We start from the raw sequence: 16,671 nt of genomic DNA on the forward strand, positions 1-16,671 counted from the left end.
TCCTGAAGTAAAGCAGTGCTGATCAGGGTTGGGTTCTAAAGGTTTTGGGAAACAGCTGAAAACTTATTTGGTGGAAGGCAAGTTTTATAGTATCGAAGAATTCCTGTCTGCCTGATCTCATTAAAAATGGCATTATTATTTATTTGTTTAAATCTTCTTTAGTATAATTTAGACTTAACTAATTATTTTTGTTTTGTTTTAAAAGCTTACTAGACTATTCCATATAATGTATTTGACGATTGAGATGTGCATTGTATCATTTGAACCTAATTCATGAATTAAATATGTCTATGTCTATGTCTATGTCTCAGTGGCCAAAACAGCTTACTTCGCACTGGTAGAGTCGCATCTTAGATATGGCTTGACAGTGTGGGGAGGAACTTCAACAAAGAATATGATTTGAATCCTTGTTCTTCAAAAGAAAGCCATAAGAGCCCTCGGCAACCTTGTCCCACCACAGACTTGCAGACTAGCATTCGCAAACCTAGGAATCCTCACAGTGGTGTCTCTCGAAATGTGGAAATGTTGAAATGGAAGTTTCAAGAGTCTCTACATACTTGAAACCATAAAGTATGTGGATGAAAACCCGCCCAAGTAACCAAGACCTGCACCACTACAACACCCGTCATGGTTCCAAATTTGCCCTACCAGTTCACCAAACCACTCTTTGGGAGGAAAAAAAACCTTCCTACACCGGCCGCAAACTGACGAACCATCTACCTGACTACCTGAGAGACCTGACTGGCAACAAGCTACAACAGGAGTTAAAGTATTTGCTAATCTCAAGCGCTTCTACTCAATAAAGGAGTTTTATGAAAATTATGGAAATTAACACGTACAATTTACTATTGTATTGACACTATTATAATTCTTAATGAATGAACAATAAAGAATATTGTATTGTATTGTATAATACCGCTCACGCTGTAGGAAGACTCTGCGCGTTACAACTGCTGTCCAATAACGTTATGTGGCCATTGCCAGTCGAGATCTTTCTGGCTCGTTACAAAAAAGTGGTCTTCATTTCCGACCCAACATCACAGAGCTTAAAGCGCACAGTTATCCCATAAGCTTATATCCTCAGTGATACTTCTTACTTCTCTGTGATGTAAGAAGTTAAGAAGTACCATTCACTCACATACAAATATTGTTGGGGACTCACCAAAACCAAAACCCCACTAATAATTACACCTATAAATTGATTCTACTGTTCATAAGTTCTAACATTTCATAAATTACACATTAGTCCACTTTCATGCACAGTTTCAATTTAAACTATCATAACACTCTTAGTAACTAAACACTTCATGGTTTATATAGTTAGTTGTACCTTTCCAAATCTGTCAGATCTCAACTCCTGATATTCACCAAGTGCCAAGAAATTGAATGGTAGCAAAGTTTTTGTTTTAATGTTTGATGATTGTCAAACAGAGGTGTCAACCCACTTTAATTTTTTTTCATAATCTTTCACTAACCAGCAATCTGTTCAAACGGGAAAGCGAATATTTGTTCTAATTGACAAGCAGAGACGTTTACCTGCTTTGAGTCAGCAAATGCTGCATATGAGGTCCTGCCTAAAAGATTAATCTTGAAAAGGTAGGTTCATAGCCACGATATTACGGCAGTACTAAACAGCCAAAGGCCAATTTATTACTGTCGGGATTGCAAACTAGGCATTTTTGACAGAAGTCCCACACACTCTGGCCCTTAGACACAGGAAGTAGAATAAGACAGCTACTTTAATAATAAGTAATAATACAATTTGAATATGGAAAACAATAAACATTTGCTATTTAAATTAATAAAAAGCTGGCACTCCAGCCCCATCTTTAAACTCTCTAAGGGTCCTCCCTTAGTTATTTAATTATAAATACATGTCATGAAAAAGACAAGAGGATTGTTGTTCTGAATAAACTACGAATCTATTTATAAATAGATGCACTATTTATAAATATCTATTTATAAATAGATCTATTTATAAATAGATTTATAAATAGATTTATAAATAGATAGATTAATAATTTATTAATAAGTTGCCTGTTTCTGCACATAATGTATCTTTCGCTAAGTTTAAGTTAAGCACATTGCACCTGTTTTCATGTTTGCTCTAGTCTTTGCATACCTATGTTTTTTATAAACTTCAGTATTTTATTTTTAAGATGACTGTGATACTTTTTGCATGTACTCTGCACTTGTTAATACAGTATTAGCCAAAATAAACAGTACTGAAATACTTTTAATACTTTTAATGGTAATACTTTTATTTTATCTATAAATTTTAACAATACATATAAGTCAAAGGAAGCAAAATCGGCTAAACACGGGTAATAACATGTTCAATATGAGCTCCGTTCAGTTTGAGGCAACACTCGTACTGTTCTTGTAGGTTTTGCACCATTTTTATGAATAGGGGTTGTTCCATTCTCCTAATACACATGGTTATTTTTTCTTTGAGTTGAACGATGGTAGATGGTGGGTCCTCACGGAAGATGTGTTCTTTCAACATTCCCCACAAGTAAGCATCCGGTGTTGTAAGATCGGGGGAGTGGGCTGGGTAAGGAAAGTTTGTTCTAAGGGAGATGAGACGGTTGCCAAAGGTTTGTCGGAGGAGAGCAATGTTGTTAACGGCAGTTTGACTGGTTGCGCCATCCTGCTGGAACCACTGTGAACCTAACGGCAGGTTTCGTGCACGACAAAATCTCCTGAGGTCACTCACAAAACGAACAAGAATGGCCCTATATATCGATCCCTATTCACAGTAACAGTCTCGATGACTGTAACACTTGCTGCAACACTCTTCCGTGGTTTTCATTTGTACAGACAGTAACTGGGCGACCTGAAAAGCCCTTTCGCTGTGTCAAAACACTACCAGTTCTTCAAAATTTTTCGACAACACTAAGAATCACAGCATTACTAGGCGGGTTTTTGTGGAAATGTTCCTGAAAACGTAAAGCAGTGTGTGACAAGCTTGGACCACCCGCACGTCCAATTCCGTATGAGCGAAAATAATGCTCTACGATAAAATATTTTCTAAAGTTGTTAGCACCATGTTAACAAAAACTAACCTCAAATAATAAAGAAGTAATGAACCCAAAGGCGTGGCAACAATCACCTATTGAATCAGCTGATCGAGAAGGCAACTACAGCTGATTCAGTTTCAGTACTGTTTATTTTGGCTAATACTGTATTTTATTGTCTATATTTATTTAGCCTTATTGCCTGTAAACTTTAGACTACTATTATGACGTTCATCCATTGCATGTGTTGTACATAGCGTTAACGATGAATAAAAATTCTTGATTCTTGATTGACTACTATGAGATGTATTAAATAAATTTACAAAAATGATTTCAATATATTGTGTACAAGACATGTTATGTTTTAGATAAACTATTCTGCTGTATGTTGGGTTGCACTGGGGATGAATATTCTCTTCAGTGAAGTAGCATAGCATGGGATATACATGGGATATAGCATGGGACACGTGAGCATGCCACGTATTACTTAACTGGTCATGAGAAGAACATGCATTTTCTAGATTCAGACAAAAAAAACTCAAGGATTGGCCTTGTGATTTGTTAATCGTCATGGTGAATGCAAGACAAATCGGAAAGTAAACTCTTTTAAACTCGAAGGGCACATCGGTTGGAATCATTGCAATTCTTGGAATGAGAACTTCCTCCCCTTTGAATTTTTCTTTAAGAATTTTCACATGAATAACATTGGCCATCAGTTCTCTTATCACCAATCACGTCCCATTGCACTGTTTTGGTTGGTTTAGCTTTTGAAGCATGATGACTACTGTACCAACCTTCAGTTTTTAATTGTACAGTGGTAAACATACAAATTTAGTTAGCTCAAAAATAGTTTGGCGGAAATTGCCAGACAGTAAAATCATTGCACCTCCAAAACATCTCGAATCATTGCACAGATCTTTCAATGTTTGATCAAGTGCTTCCAATGCGTGTTTGTGCGCCATTGTACATTAATTTGTCCAGATTATGATTTTTGATGCTACTTAAACTTTGGCCACTGTGGAGTGTTAGGCAGCAATGTTACATGTTGGTTTTTCAGTAGTTTGAAGGTTGAATGACAATTTTAACACAGAATGAGCAGTCCAGCATCCTTTTACCAATATTGCCGCTATTCCAGAAGAAGCAACCGCTGTCGCAAAGCAGCTAATTTGGCATCTAGTCATGCTAGTGAGAGGTTTATGCTGTACTCCGTTGTTGAGTAACTGAGAAAGTTTAAAATGTCTGTGTTGATTGAAAATTCCGCAAACTGTGAAGTAATAAGGTTAAAACTGCAAACAATTTTAAGCCGATAGGCATCTATTGGCAACATTTTGAAGTTTATGGGGAAAACATTATCACTGAAGGTGGAGTGCATCAGTGGGTCATAAAATTTAAAAATGGCAAAACAAACGTTCATGGCGAAGAGCGAAGTGGAAGACCCAGCATAGTGACTGCTGAACTTGTCGAATAAGTTGATGCCGAAGTCCGTAAAACTTGAAAATTCACAATAACGGAACTCTCTAAGGGTTTTCCACAAATTTTGGGAAGGTAGTTGCACAAAATCATTACCGAAAAGAAAACTTGGTTACCACAAGTTTTGTGCAAGATGGGTACCGAAAATCTTGACAGAGAGTCACAAAAATAAAGATGGTGACTCAGTTGCATCGTTACTAGTGACAAAACATGTGAACTGCGAGACTAAATTGCAGTCAATGCAGTGGGGGCACACAGATTCCCCCCAACCCAAGAAATGCATGCAAACGATATCGGCTAGGAAGGTGCTGGCGACTGTTTTTTGGGGTAGGGAAGTTGTAATTTTTGTGGACTTCCTGTAAAGAGGCACTACAATAAACTCTCAAAGGTATTACTCTGCATAACCTTAGAAGAGCGATACAAAACAAACACAGGGGAAAAGTTAAGCTCAAAGATCCTGTTGATTCACATTAACGCCCGGCCCCACACAGCAAATGTCACTCCCGAAGTTCTTGAATCTTTTAAGTGGGAGTTGTTTCCTCATCCGCTGTACAGTCCTGATCTTGCACCGAGCGACTTCCACTTATTCCCAACAATGAAGAAGTTGCTGGCTATGCAGCGTTTTGATGACGACGCACAGTTACAAGAAGAGGTAACCAAGTGGTTGAAGGCGCAGGCGGCCGAATTCTACGACGAAGGAATTTCTAAGCTTGTCCGTCTTACAACAAATGCCTTGAAAGGGTACTATGTTAAAAAGAAGTATTTAAATGTGGCTTTCATTTGTATATAATAAAATACGTTTCCAAAACTTTGATAACCCTTAATTCCAAAACATAACCTACTATCTGGATAGCCCTCGTATATTTAGATTTTGTATTTTGTAGTTAATTTTGCTTCCGGATCAACAAAAACATTTATACCAAAAAATATTTTGAAATTTTGTTAATAAAAATCAAATGGACTAATCAAATGCTGCCTTCAACATAAGGTAGTATGTCAATGTACCATCAGCAAGGTGTGAACTTATTCACAGTGTGTTTCATGTAAAAAACATTATTCTAAAGACTATCAACCTTAGTTATATAAACACTTTTTTAAATGCCACAGTAACTTAAATTAACAAACAAATGGGTTCAAGCATTAAATTTCATTACACACACATAAATAATGTAAAAGAGATAAATTTAAGAGAACAAATACATTATTGACGTATTTCAAAAATGTCAAAAGTTTCTTTACACTTCAAAGGGAATGTAAAATTCAAGGTTATAGAAACAAGAGTATGGTCAATGTTAAGGGTCCTAGTAAATCATTATAACTCATTCCTTGTTCCTTAAGGTCAGACCTAATATTGATGGAGGTTTGGAATCAATGTAGTAAGCTTAGTCATACAGTTTGGATCATACCTTGTTGGAGATACCGTACCACACTTTCTTTAAAACACTAAAAATATTTATTTGTTTAACTTTAGCAGTGCAAATTTGAAATTGTTTCCAATATGCAAGAAAACGGGCACTTGTTTACTAGAGTTAAGTCGCCTGAAGAAATAGCTTCTGGTGGTAAGTAAAATATTTAATTAATCATGTTACATGCAGGGTAATTATATATCCAATAATAAGAACTAATTGTTTATTTCCCTTTCCATTGTTGAACAAATTGTGCTTTTACTGTCTAAATGTTTTCTGATTTTGTTCAATTCTTCCGAAAATACACTACATGGTCAGTAATATATGGTAGATAACTTAATTAAAATTTTACGCAGTTATGGAATAAACAAACAATGTGTCAGTAATCAATCTATATTATGGTCAAACAATTGAAACAGGACCATAACACACACTTTGGTATGAAGGGGTCCTTTCATGTGCTGCCAATTTGTGGTATTGGATTATTAACCATCTATTTTATGTTTCAGATTCTGTTACTGTTAATAACGGACAGGTACAAATACCTGAGAATATTGGAAGTAATAAAGAAAAGTGAGTGATTAAACACAATCATGATTAGTCTCATTTTCAATAAAAAAATAACTTTTAAACCCATTTATATTTTAAACTTTCTTTTAATTAAAGAAATATAAAAATATATTCAGGACTAATCTTGACTAAACTTCACCTTTCTGAATTACAAACAAACTTTACAAGCTTTAAGAAAATCTGGAAGAACAATATGATAACCTTATGTTACGTTGTTTAAGTTGTGGTTTTGTATAATCATCAATTATTTTTCAGCTCAAATTATTTTAAGGAACTGAACCTATTTATCGACTTTTTATAGCTTATTCTTCTTACTCTTCCTTTAGGAAAAACTCAAAATTTGGTCTCTCATCAGTGAAGAAACTATTTAAAAAGCACTTTCAAGAATATTGTTACAATACAACCATCCACGGACTGAAATACATATATGGAGAGGCAGGCAGACATGTCATTGAAAGGTGAAGTAATAATAAATTGATTTAAGGTTTAAGATTAATTTATTTTACATACAGAGCAAGCATCTGGAAAGCACAGTGATATCCATGGTACTCCCAGTGGCGGATCCAGAGGGGGGGGGGGGGGGGCGAAGGTGACGACCGCCCTCCCCTCGGGCATACATATACATATATTTTTTACTGCATGTAATACAGTAATGCATATACATTGCGTAAAATAATTTGTCACACTAACGGACAAAGAAATGGTATAAAACTGCCATTTTAGAGACTTAGTCTACACAATTTTTTGGGGTGGTGAAAATGGGGTGGATGAAATATAAAATGTTAATATTAAAATATTATGTTTTAATTACTTTTTCAAGAGTTGTTAGCCTTTGGATTACGTTTGAATATTTATTATGGTTTAAATACCTGCATTCAGTAATCCAAATTGCTGCTTGTGGCAACTATAGTTTCAGTTCACAGGGAACCATCTTCAGGCCGTACAAGGCGTCGTTATTCACCTCCGTAAATGAAGGTCGTCATTTAATAAATAAGTAGCCTACATAGAACACACACAAAAACGCACATTGATAGAAGACATTTAACGAACATTTAAGGAGACAATGGCTGACGTCATACAATGTTGACCACTGAACACCAGTTCGAGCTACAACATCCGCCCGGTCGCGTCACCTGTCTCGTGTCCCCATGTACTCGATTCTTTTTTAATGTTAAATGTTTGTCTATCGATGTGCGTTTTCAAGTGTGTTCTACGTACTTATTTATTAAATGACGACCTTCATATACGGAGGTGAATAACGACGCCTTATACGGCTTGAAGATGGTTCCCTGTGAACTGAAACTATAGTTGCCACAAGCAGCAGTTTGGATTACTGAATGCAGGTATTTAAACCATAATAAATATTATGTTTTATTCAAATTTGAATTCAAGATAAGTAGTGTGAGAAAATTTAATGCCTTGTTAAGCTTTGAAAGTGATCAAGGACAGCTAACTGTCTAGTTTAGAACCACCAAGAAGCTACAGACTTTTCCACTGAATCTTTTTTTTATTACCTCTCAGTTGTAAAAAGCAAGTCAATGAGCCGATGATAAGGGTTATTGGAAATTATAATGATTTACGATTTTATAGTTGAATGATAATTAAAGCTACTTGCTTACTTTTCTCAAGATCAGCAGTAAATCCAATACCTACTGGCTCTTACTATTTATGTAGTTTTAACTATTCCTGTTGTTGCCAAATGTTAATTGCGGCTTAGCTAAACAACCATAAATATTTTCAGATCGTTCTGGCTGGTTTTGTTTCTCCTAAGTATTGCCGGCAGTGCCTACATGATCCGGAAAGTTTGGCAGAAATGGCAAGATTCCCCTGTCATTGTGTCGTTTTCCGAATCCTGGACGCCAGTTTGGCAAATCCCTTTCCCTGCTGTTACAATCTGCAGCGAGGCAAAGTCAAAAAACAAAGTTTACAACATAACCGAAGCAATTTATAAGAACATGACCGATCCTGAGTAAGTACCACTCATGCATTAGATGATTAAAACTTGTAATTTCAAAGGGTGAAAGGGATTATTGTATGAGTGTGAAAGCTCTGAACGCTTGTATTTTACTCTTAAAATATGCGTTTTTGCCAATCTGCAGTCTCAGAAGTCACAGGACCTCACAAACGTCTTTCTAGAATCCAACTTGGCCTTATTTTAATCTCCAAAATCCTCTCCCACCACACCTTACACTCAGTCGGAATGTTGAAGTGTTGTAACCTAACACAGACATCACCACTAGGTTTCACCTCTCACACTGGTTACTTTCAAGAGTTCAATTGTCTGCGTGACACCCTCATACGTTTTGTTTTCTGTTTTTACTTGTGTACTTTTTATCTTATTGTAAGTCTATGGTTCTAATTCATCTCTTTAATTTAAACAGTAATTTTGTATTCACACTTTTTGTCTATGGCTCCATTACTCGGAAAACCTGTTTGAGTCATCTCTCTCTCATGTTTTAAAATCAAAGACACCGATGAACATGGGGGGCTGGGTCAAGTTTGACCATCTTAAATCTACTGACTTTTAAAGGTTAATGTGTTAACCAGTTTCAAGAACTTTTTAACTGAGTTACCAAAGATTCCACAACCTGTGGCAAAATGCACATCAGGAAACAAAATGTTAAAGAACTAAAGGCAACTACAAAACAAAAAGGTAACTTACTGACTTTTCTTAGATTTAACCCGTTCAACCAGCAGACTATGCATACGTATGTATGACCTAGCAATTCAAATTAATTTTTTTCTTTTTTGGTCTTGTGCAGTGAACAAAAGATACTTGACGCTGTCTCACTTGTATGTGACAACCATGTAAACTGGAACTCTCCAAATATGTTCATTGATGAAAATGGAATCAACCATATCACCAGGGTAGGTAAAATATTTAAATGTATTGATCATAGATCACTCATCATAGATGTACTAATTATGTTTGTATTTTTTTCATATAAAGGATTCATTTATATAAAATTCATTTCTTAATCGATTGGCCACTGAATTGTCAGATAAAAAAAAGGTTTACCTGTATAAAAATATAAATTACTTATGGGCTTGGTATGGAACTCATTATTTAACGTTTGTCCGTGGCTGATAAATCGTCATCTCCATGTTTAAGGCAACTAACACCTGCTGTCAGGTCCACTTTTATAAACAGGCAGACTGGGCATATGCCCAGGGGCCCTGGAGACCGCCCGCCCGCACTAGGAAAAAAGGGAGCACTGCTTTTGGGTTTGCACAGGGCTCCACTGACCCTTAACGCGGCCCCTGCCTGCTGTATTTCATTTTTTGTATGAGTGGTCTTTACATAACTTAAGTCTTTTATAAGAAAGTGGCCAAATGTGTGTTTCAGGTATCTCCCAGTTTGGATGATGTGCTGTTTCTTTGCCGATGGAAGCTAGGGGCTCCCGTAAACTGTGCAGAACTTTTTGTGCCCGTTATGACCGAAGAGGGGCAGTGTTTTTCTTTTAATATCCTGCACAATTTAGATTCCTATAGAGAAAACTTGTAAGTAAAATCATCTTAAGTTTTTATTACTAGATTGAATTCATACTTTATAATACCGTGGAACTGAAGTATTGGTGAAAACACTATATCACGTTTTCTTTATTTGAACATTGAAATATCTTTTACATGATATAACACAACTGAACATATTATAAGGGCTAGTCAAAAAGGAATGGAAGTTTTTGAATATAAAAAAGTGTGTACAAAAAAACCTTAATACAGTATACATTTAAAAGAGAATCTAAAATACAACTTTTCAACATAGTCACCAAATAAATTGAGGCATTTGGGAACAAAAATTAATGTTTGAACCCAAAAATCAGAACTCCTATATAGGTATGTGGGTTTGTTGTGTTCCATTTCTCATTCCTTAATTTATACAGTGAAACATCGGTGTAGAAATAAACAACCCGTAGAATTAGTTTACTCTGGATCTTAGTTTAATGCATACTTTTATACAGTTTAGTCAAATAAAATTAACCAACATTTATTTTTACAGGATTCAATACAGGGACTTACCTGTTGATCAGAAGTTAGAAAAATATTGGAACCTTGGAGATGGTTATGATATTCGTGCTCCTTTAGATGTGTATCCAAAACGGGCTTTGGGTGCTGGTGCGAAATCTGGGCTTTTCATTGTCCTCCGCACTTACACATGGGATCTTGACTACTACTGTAGAGGCCCCGTGCAAGGCTATAAGGTATAGTGCTACAATAATTTGTATATGCGCAAAATTTGGTTTCGTTATCTTGAATAATTCTTGAGATATAAATTGTTTTGTAAAGAATACAAAATGGTGGTTATTGGCAAAGGAAATTTTATTTCCTATGTTTATTTGATTTTTTTGCTTAGATTGATTAGTACTATCAGTCCTTGAAGTTTGAGACACCCCGTTATGGACACCCTGTATGTTTAATGTCCAAGCTTTATAGGGTACCGGTAGCACACCAATATAGCTTCGTAAAGTTGAATATTTAGATTACTATCAGAGCAACTTTACAGGTATCTTTTTGTGTGTGTTTTTACGCCATTGGCATTACTTTTCATTGTAAGAATATAGTTCAATCTTTCACTATATCTAGCATTAACCATTTGTTGGCTGTCATTAATTGATAGCATGACTAAGAATGACATTTAAGTCCGGAAACAACTCTTCTTAGTATCGAATGAGTAACCTTCAGATATGAAAGTGAGCAACCATTCGGCTATCCAGTATCCAGATGCAAAAATATCATGTCTGTAAGTAATACATTAAGGATGGAGGTACATGTAGCTAGTACCAACATATCAAAAGACAATATTATTGTGCTTCAAGAGAGATACTTCAAAACTATCGATAAACGAAACAGCAACTGTGAGCTCTCTGGATGTAGAACACCATTGTGGGTTTGTTGTGTTCCGTTTCTCATTCCTTAATTTATTCCTCAGCCAAGTGCTTCTACAAGAGTCATTTAACATTTGGCTTATTTAAATTTCAGATAAAACTACACAACCCAGCCGAGATACCTCAGATTGGAGAGAGTTACTTCCGAGTTCCCTTGGACAGTGAGATAGTTCTCTCTGTAAAAGCTAACATGATGACCACCAGTGAATCATTGTTGAATTACAGCCCAAACAAACGACAATGTTTCTTTCCATTTGAACGATACCTGAAATACTTTAAAGTCTACACTCAGAACAACTGCCAATTGGAGTGCTTGACTAATTACACATTGCATCAGTGTAATTGTGTTAAATTTTACATGCCTCGTAAGTATTCAGTAAATATTTAACTTGTGGCTCTTAAAGTGTAATTCTTCTGTCATGGAGGTTGGTTGAGTCTTACTATGATAATGCTATTACCAGGTAGATACCCACCTTGAGATGTCTAATAATAGTTCAATCTCCACTGAAGTTATGAATTCGTTAAGATCGATCCTTTTGTCTTCAGTATAACTATTCAAATAGATTAAATTTCACTTGTGGTTGACTTAATTTCATTACCTCCCACTGGAGCGGACTTCAACTAGTCTCCACTGGTCTCTGACAGGAGCGACTCTCGTCTCTTCACCTCCCCAACCCGCTCCCGTCCATTCGTCCTCTCTTTCAACACTTTGCTTCTAATTTTAGCTTGGCCATCTTCCATTTTCACCTTTCTGGGGTCCAATCAATTGCTTATTTTACCAGGGCATAGTTTGGTTTCCTCAGTGTGTGGCCAATCCATCCCCGATTCCTCTTCTTATTGCAACTGGCCGCGTTCGCTCAAGCAATTATTTGTATGAAATCACTTATGGACACCAAATGTTCATAATCCTTTTAAGACAGCTATTAATTTACAGTAAAAATAATTAAAAAATACTAGGAAATAAGGTTGTGTCACGACAAAAAAACCTAAAATAAAGGTCGTCTACACTACACACACAACATCACATAGAGTCACATGGAGTGATATTATGTAATTGGTATAAAGTTCAAACTAGTTTCAATTTCCGAATAATTTTTCTACTATAGTTAATATTTTTTACTTAGGTTTCATTCAACTGTGTTGTAAAGTACATTTGTATACAAGTTCTTCAACACAGTACATCATGGGGACGTGAAACAATTAGCATCTAAGGTTTGACACATTGGTTGAAATGATTTTTAAACATGATAATCAAAAATCAAACTTCATTTCATTCTTTAAAGAAGATAACTTTGTAGAAGAGAATGTATGACTTCAGAACAACAAAAAATGCGATGTTATTAAAAAGAGGAAATCCGCAAATGACTATAACTATTCTCTTTATTGTTCATACAATTAAGCAAAGCACTGGTCATAGAACCTCAATAGTTCGACACTTTGTGGACACTTAAGGGATGTCTAACGATCGAAATGTCGAACCATAGGGAGTAAATGGAGTTTAATATATAGGAAAGTAAAACACAAGTATTATATAGAAATCACCCAAATGTATAAATACTAAAAAGCTTCACAATTTCACTGTTCTTTAGTTAAGTCTAAAGTCAACAATAAATGACAAATTAATGTTCAAGTCAGCTTACATCACAATAGTAACCATTAAGTATCACTTGACAAAATAGATCAGCCTGTGTCGAACTACAAGGAGTGTCGAACTATCGAGTTTCGAACTATCGAAGGTTTACTTGTACTAAGTTTTGGAAAAATTACCCAAGGTTTTATGAGGCTTGTCCATCAAACTAATTTCCAGGTTCTGCAAATACCCAAATTTGTGGCGCTGGGCAGAAAAACTGCACTATCAATGCTCTTGGTGAGTCAACTCTTTTATGTTAGAACATATTATGTAATTCAAAACAATTTTAGCCCTGGGACCTGTGTTAAAACTTCAAAAACCTTTATTTATACCTGAAGGACATTGTCACTCATTACAAAATTCAAACTTAACTCTCAAAACCGATGCATTATCCGTGTTGTTTAGTGAGCTAAGCCTTGTGGGAAGGCTTGTAAAGAGCAATCATTGTTCAATTTATAATCCTGACTGAATTTCAGCCTCACTTCACATGACTGACCAGAACCAAAGTCCCCCGAATGCCCAGAATTTTTACCCATTGATTGTTGATTTAGTGAATTTATTGATTTTATTATTTCTGAGGTATAATGATTTAGGTTCATTCTGTTCTATTTTACAATTTTGTTTTTGTATATTTAAATTTACTACTGTAAAATCCCCCTACCAGGTCAGTAGAAATATATAAATCGATAAAAAACTTGTATTGCACTGGTGGTGACTTTAGACAAACCCTGCCAGTGGTACCTCATGCCAGTAGGAGTGGGACAATAGATCAGTGTTAAATTCCCAGCATGGCATGAAGTTAAGCAGCTCACACTAACAAAGAATACGAGAGCTCTGCCATCCAAACATGAATTTATGGGTTTTATTGGTCGTCTCGGTGATGGAACGCTAGAAACTTACCCGGAATTCAGAGAAGATGTCATTCCGATACCCCAACATCTAATCGGCTAGGACAATCCTGTTGCCAATATTTACAGGAACATCAATGCAATCATAATGAGCAACAACATAATTAACCGCGCCATTTTGTGTCCACAAAATGAAGACTGCTATAAAATCAATAGCTCAATCATGGACAATCTTCCTGGACATCAACAATATCCAAGCAGTGACAAAATAGTAACGGAAAACGGCGTTGAGCAAAATAGTTATCCTACTGAATTTCTTAACAGCCTCTCAGTCAGCAGTCTTTCACCTCACATAGGCCCTACTTAAACTCAAGGAAAACGCTGTTGTTGTGTTGATCAGGAATCTAGATACGTCAGGCTTGATCAACGGAACGTGTATACGAGTAAAAAGAATGTATTGAAACACTATTGAATGTGAGGTATTAACGGGCTCATCTTCTGGAAAGAAAATACTACTTCCTAGGACCATATAATTTTCTCCTTCCTTTTGCTCTTGAAAGAATGCAATTTCCAGTCATTCCTTTGTTTGCCATGACCATCAGCAAATCCCAGGGACTTGGTTTTGTTGGAGTAGTAGTAAATGAACCAGTATTTGGCTATGGAATGCTGTATGTGGCCACCAGCCGCATGGGTTACGATTCTACGTGAAAGACACAAGCCAATAGGACGATTGGCAGGTCACAATAGAGTATTTACTCGCAACATTGTTTATAAAGAGTTGCTTTAATAACACTATTAATCTATTAATTTGTGAATGAGTGTTCTTTAAAGTTGTATATAATGTAATAAATGTAATTACATTACAATAAGTTATATATAGTTATGGAACCATGAATGGATCAACAAATGTCATTATTATTCTCTTATAAACTGTGTTTAAATTGTGCACGATTGCGTGTGCCAAGTTTGCTAGTAATATCTATTATTTAGTAAGTTACTACTATAACAGCAAACATTTAACTTAAAAAAAACCTTATACAATTTGTTTCAGATAGCTTAAACATCCAGCAAATAACAGAGGCAATGCATGAACTTGATTTTGAAGGAAAATGCAATTGCCTTCCTTCCTGTACTTCAATTCTATACGACGCAGAGACTTCTCAGGCCCCCTTTGATTATAAAGCAGTTTTTGGAGCTTATAAAGAAAATGAAACTGATCCTGAAATTGTCGGGTAAGTTTCCTGAATCAGACTTAATTAGGTCGCATAATTTGTTTACAACTTGTCACAAGTGACTACTGAATACTCTATAAAGTGAATACTCTATGCTCAACTTAGATAAGCCATGGACTTAGATAAACTGGACAGCTAGATTAGTGTTAAGTACATTTTCTGTGTCCACAGTTTTTTATGAGGTTATATCACCTTCTTTGAACACTAAAGGTCCAATTCCTAACCTGCGACTGTTACAAATTTATAGTTTATATATACGGAGTTTGAGGTGTGTACTTTCATAGATGATTCAAAGTTGACGGAGCTGGTTCGTTACCACTTACACGTTTTCAACCCCAAGCACCCCGAATACTTGAAGAAGATGTTTCTGAATAAGAATACTCTGAAACCCCTCTTTTCACCGTACCATGAACAATGTATTAGATTGGTCATTGTTTTTTACCAGGCACATTATTATTTCCTTTCCCTCCTCTTCTCCAAGTAATATATTTGCTGCCAACTGTGCTTATTCCATGACGGTCAAGAGTGCAACTGCACTAGTCACTAGTCGCGGCAGTCGCAGGAGTCACAGCATAGGAATTAAGCCGAGTCTCTAGTTTTATCAGTCGCCACATAGGAATTGGACCTTAAGAGCTGAGTATATTAATTGCAATACTTTAAAACAGAGAATATTGTGCAGCTACCTAAAATCTCTGTCAGATGGATTTTTAGTAATCACAGTATGTAGTCCTAACTATTTTAACATAATACAGCGGCAAACAAAACTGAACTGTTTAAACGGTTGGCTACTTATGATATTTAATAGCCCATGCCACTATTTATGAGAATAGAAGTACCCTGTTTTGTTAGGTATAAAGAGATCTAGAAATTGAGAAATTTAAATACAAATGAAATTGTGTTGAGCAGCCAACCCTTTTTGCGGCTTGAGTGTTAAAATTTAAATAAACCATGTAAATTGCTGAAAACAAAAATTTACTTTAAATGCTCCATCCTTTTTTCAGGGTAAGACTATCACGGGTGTCAATATATTTTAAAGAATCACAATTCATTACAAGTCGAAGGAGAGAACTGATTGGATATGCAGATTTTTTAAGTAAGTGCTTATAATTCTATTGCTAGTACTATGGGCCAAATGTATCGTTTCCTAACCAATGCAAGCGTATGTTATACTATTTATTTGTTACTAAAATATGGTGGATGTTATAAATCGAGATGGGGACGCCACCTACATATTTTATTATATTCTGTTTTGTAGAGTAAATTAATGATAACGCTGACGTGGTATGAGATGTCTACTTAACACTAACCAAAGTCAACGGCATAGATACAACCAATACGTTAATTTACACTTGAAAAGAATATTAATTTACTTTGTATTTAGGCCTTCATTCTAAAATTTTAAAAGTAAAATTTCACTAGTGGATCTAAGAAACCAATTGTTTTTATACCAGTACTTTAATCAGTCTTGATTTTTTTTCAGGCCAGTGTGGTGGACTTCTAGGTTTGTTCAGTGGTTTCAGCATCATGAGTTTGGTAGAGATCATCTACTATGTAACCTTGCGTCTGTGGTATAACAGAAACTCTCTTTAAATCTAACGATTGTATGCTTTAT

At 35.7% G+C, this 16,671-nt stretch overlaps 2 protein-coding genes across 2 annotated transcripts in view; one reads left to right on the plus strand and one right to left on the minus strand.

The window, feature by feature from the left end:
* Window positions 1-16,671, minus strand: part of LOC128990672 (prohormone-2-like) — a 164,263-nt gene that overhangs the window by 117,005 nt on the left and 30,587 nt on the right. The window lies entirely within an intron of this gene.
* On the plus strand, window positions 573-16,649 carry LOC128989425 (pickpocket protein 28-like). Its single transcript, XM_054411315.1, has 14 exons — window positions 573-769; window positions 2,470-2,664; window positions 4,153-4,233; window positions 5,043-5,269; window positions 6,403-6,466; window positions 8,187-8,432; window positions 9,226-9,331; window positions 9,810-9,964; window positions 10,464-10,665; window positions 11,444-11,714; window positions 13,157-13,216; window positions 14,879-15,059; window positions 16,061-16,152; window positions 16,540-16,649. Exons 1-14 carry the CDS (start codon window positions 573-575, stop codon window positions 16,647-16,649), a joined length of 2,187 nt encoding a protein of 728 aa, XP_054267290.1.

This window comes from Macrosteles quadrilineatus, unplaced genomic scaffold, assembly GCF_028750875.1.
Source record: "Macrosteles quadrilineatus isolate MER2022 unplaced genomic scaffold, UCM_ALF_1.0 Scaffold_3__2_contigs__length_128488019, whole genome shotgun sequence".
Taxonomy (NCBI): Eukaryota; Metazoa; Arthropoda; class Insecta; order Hemiptera; family Cicadellidae; genus Macrosteles; species Macrosteles quadrilineatus.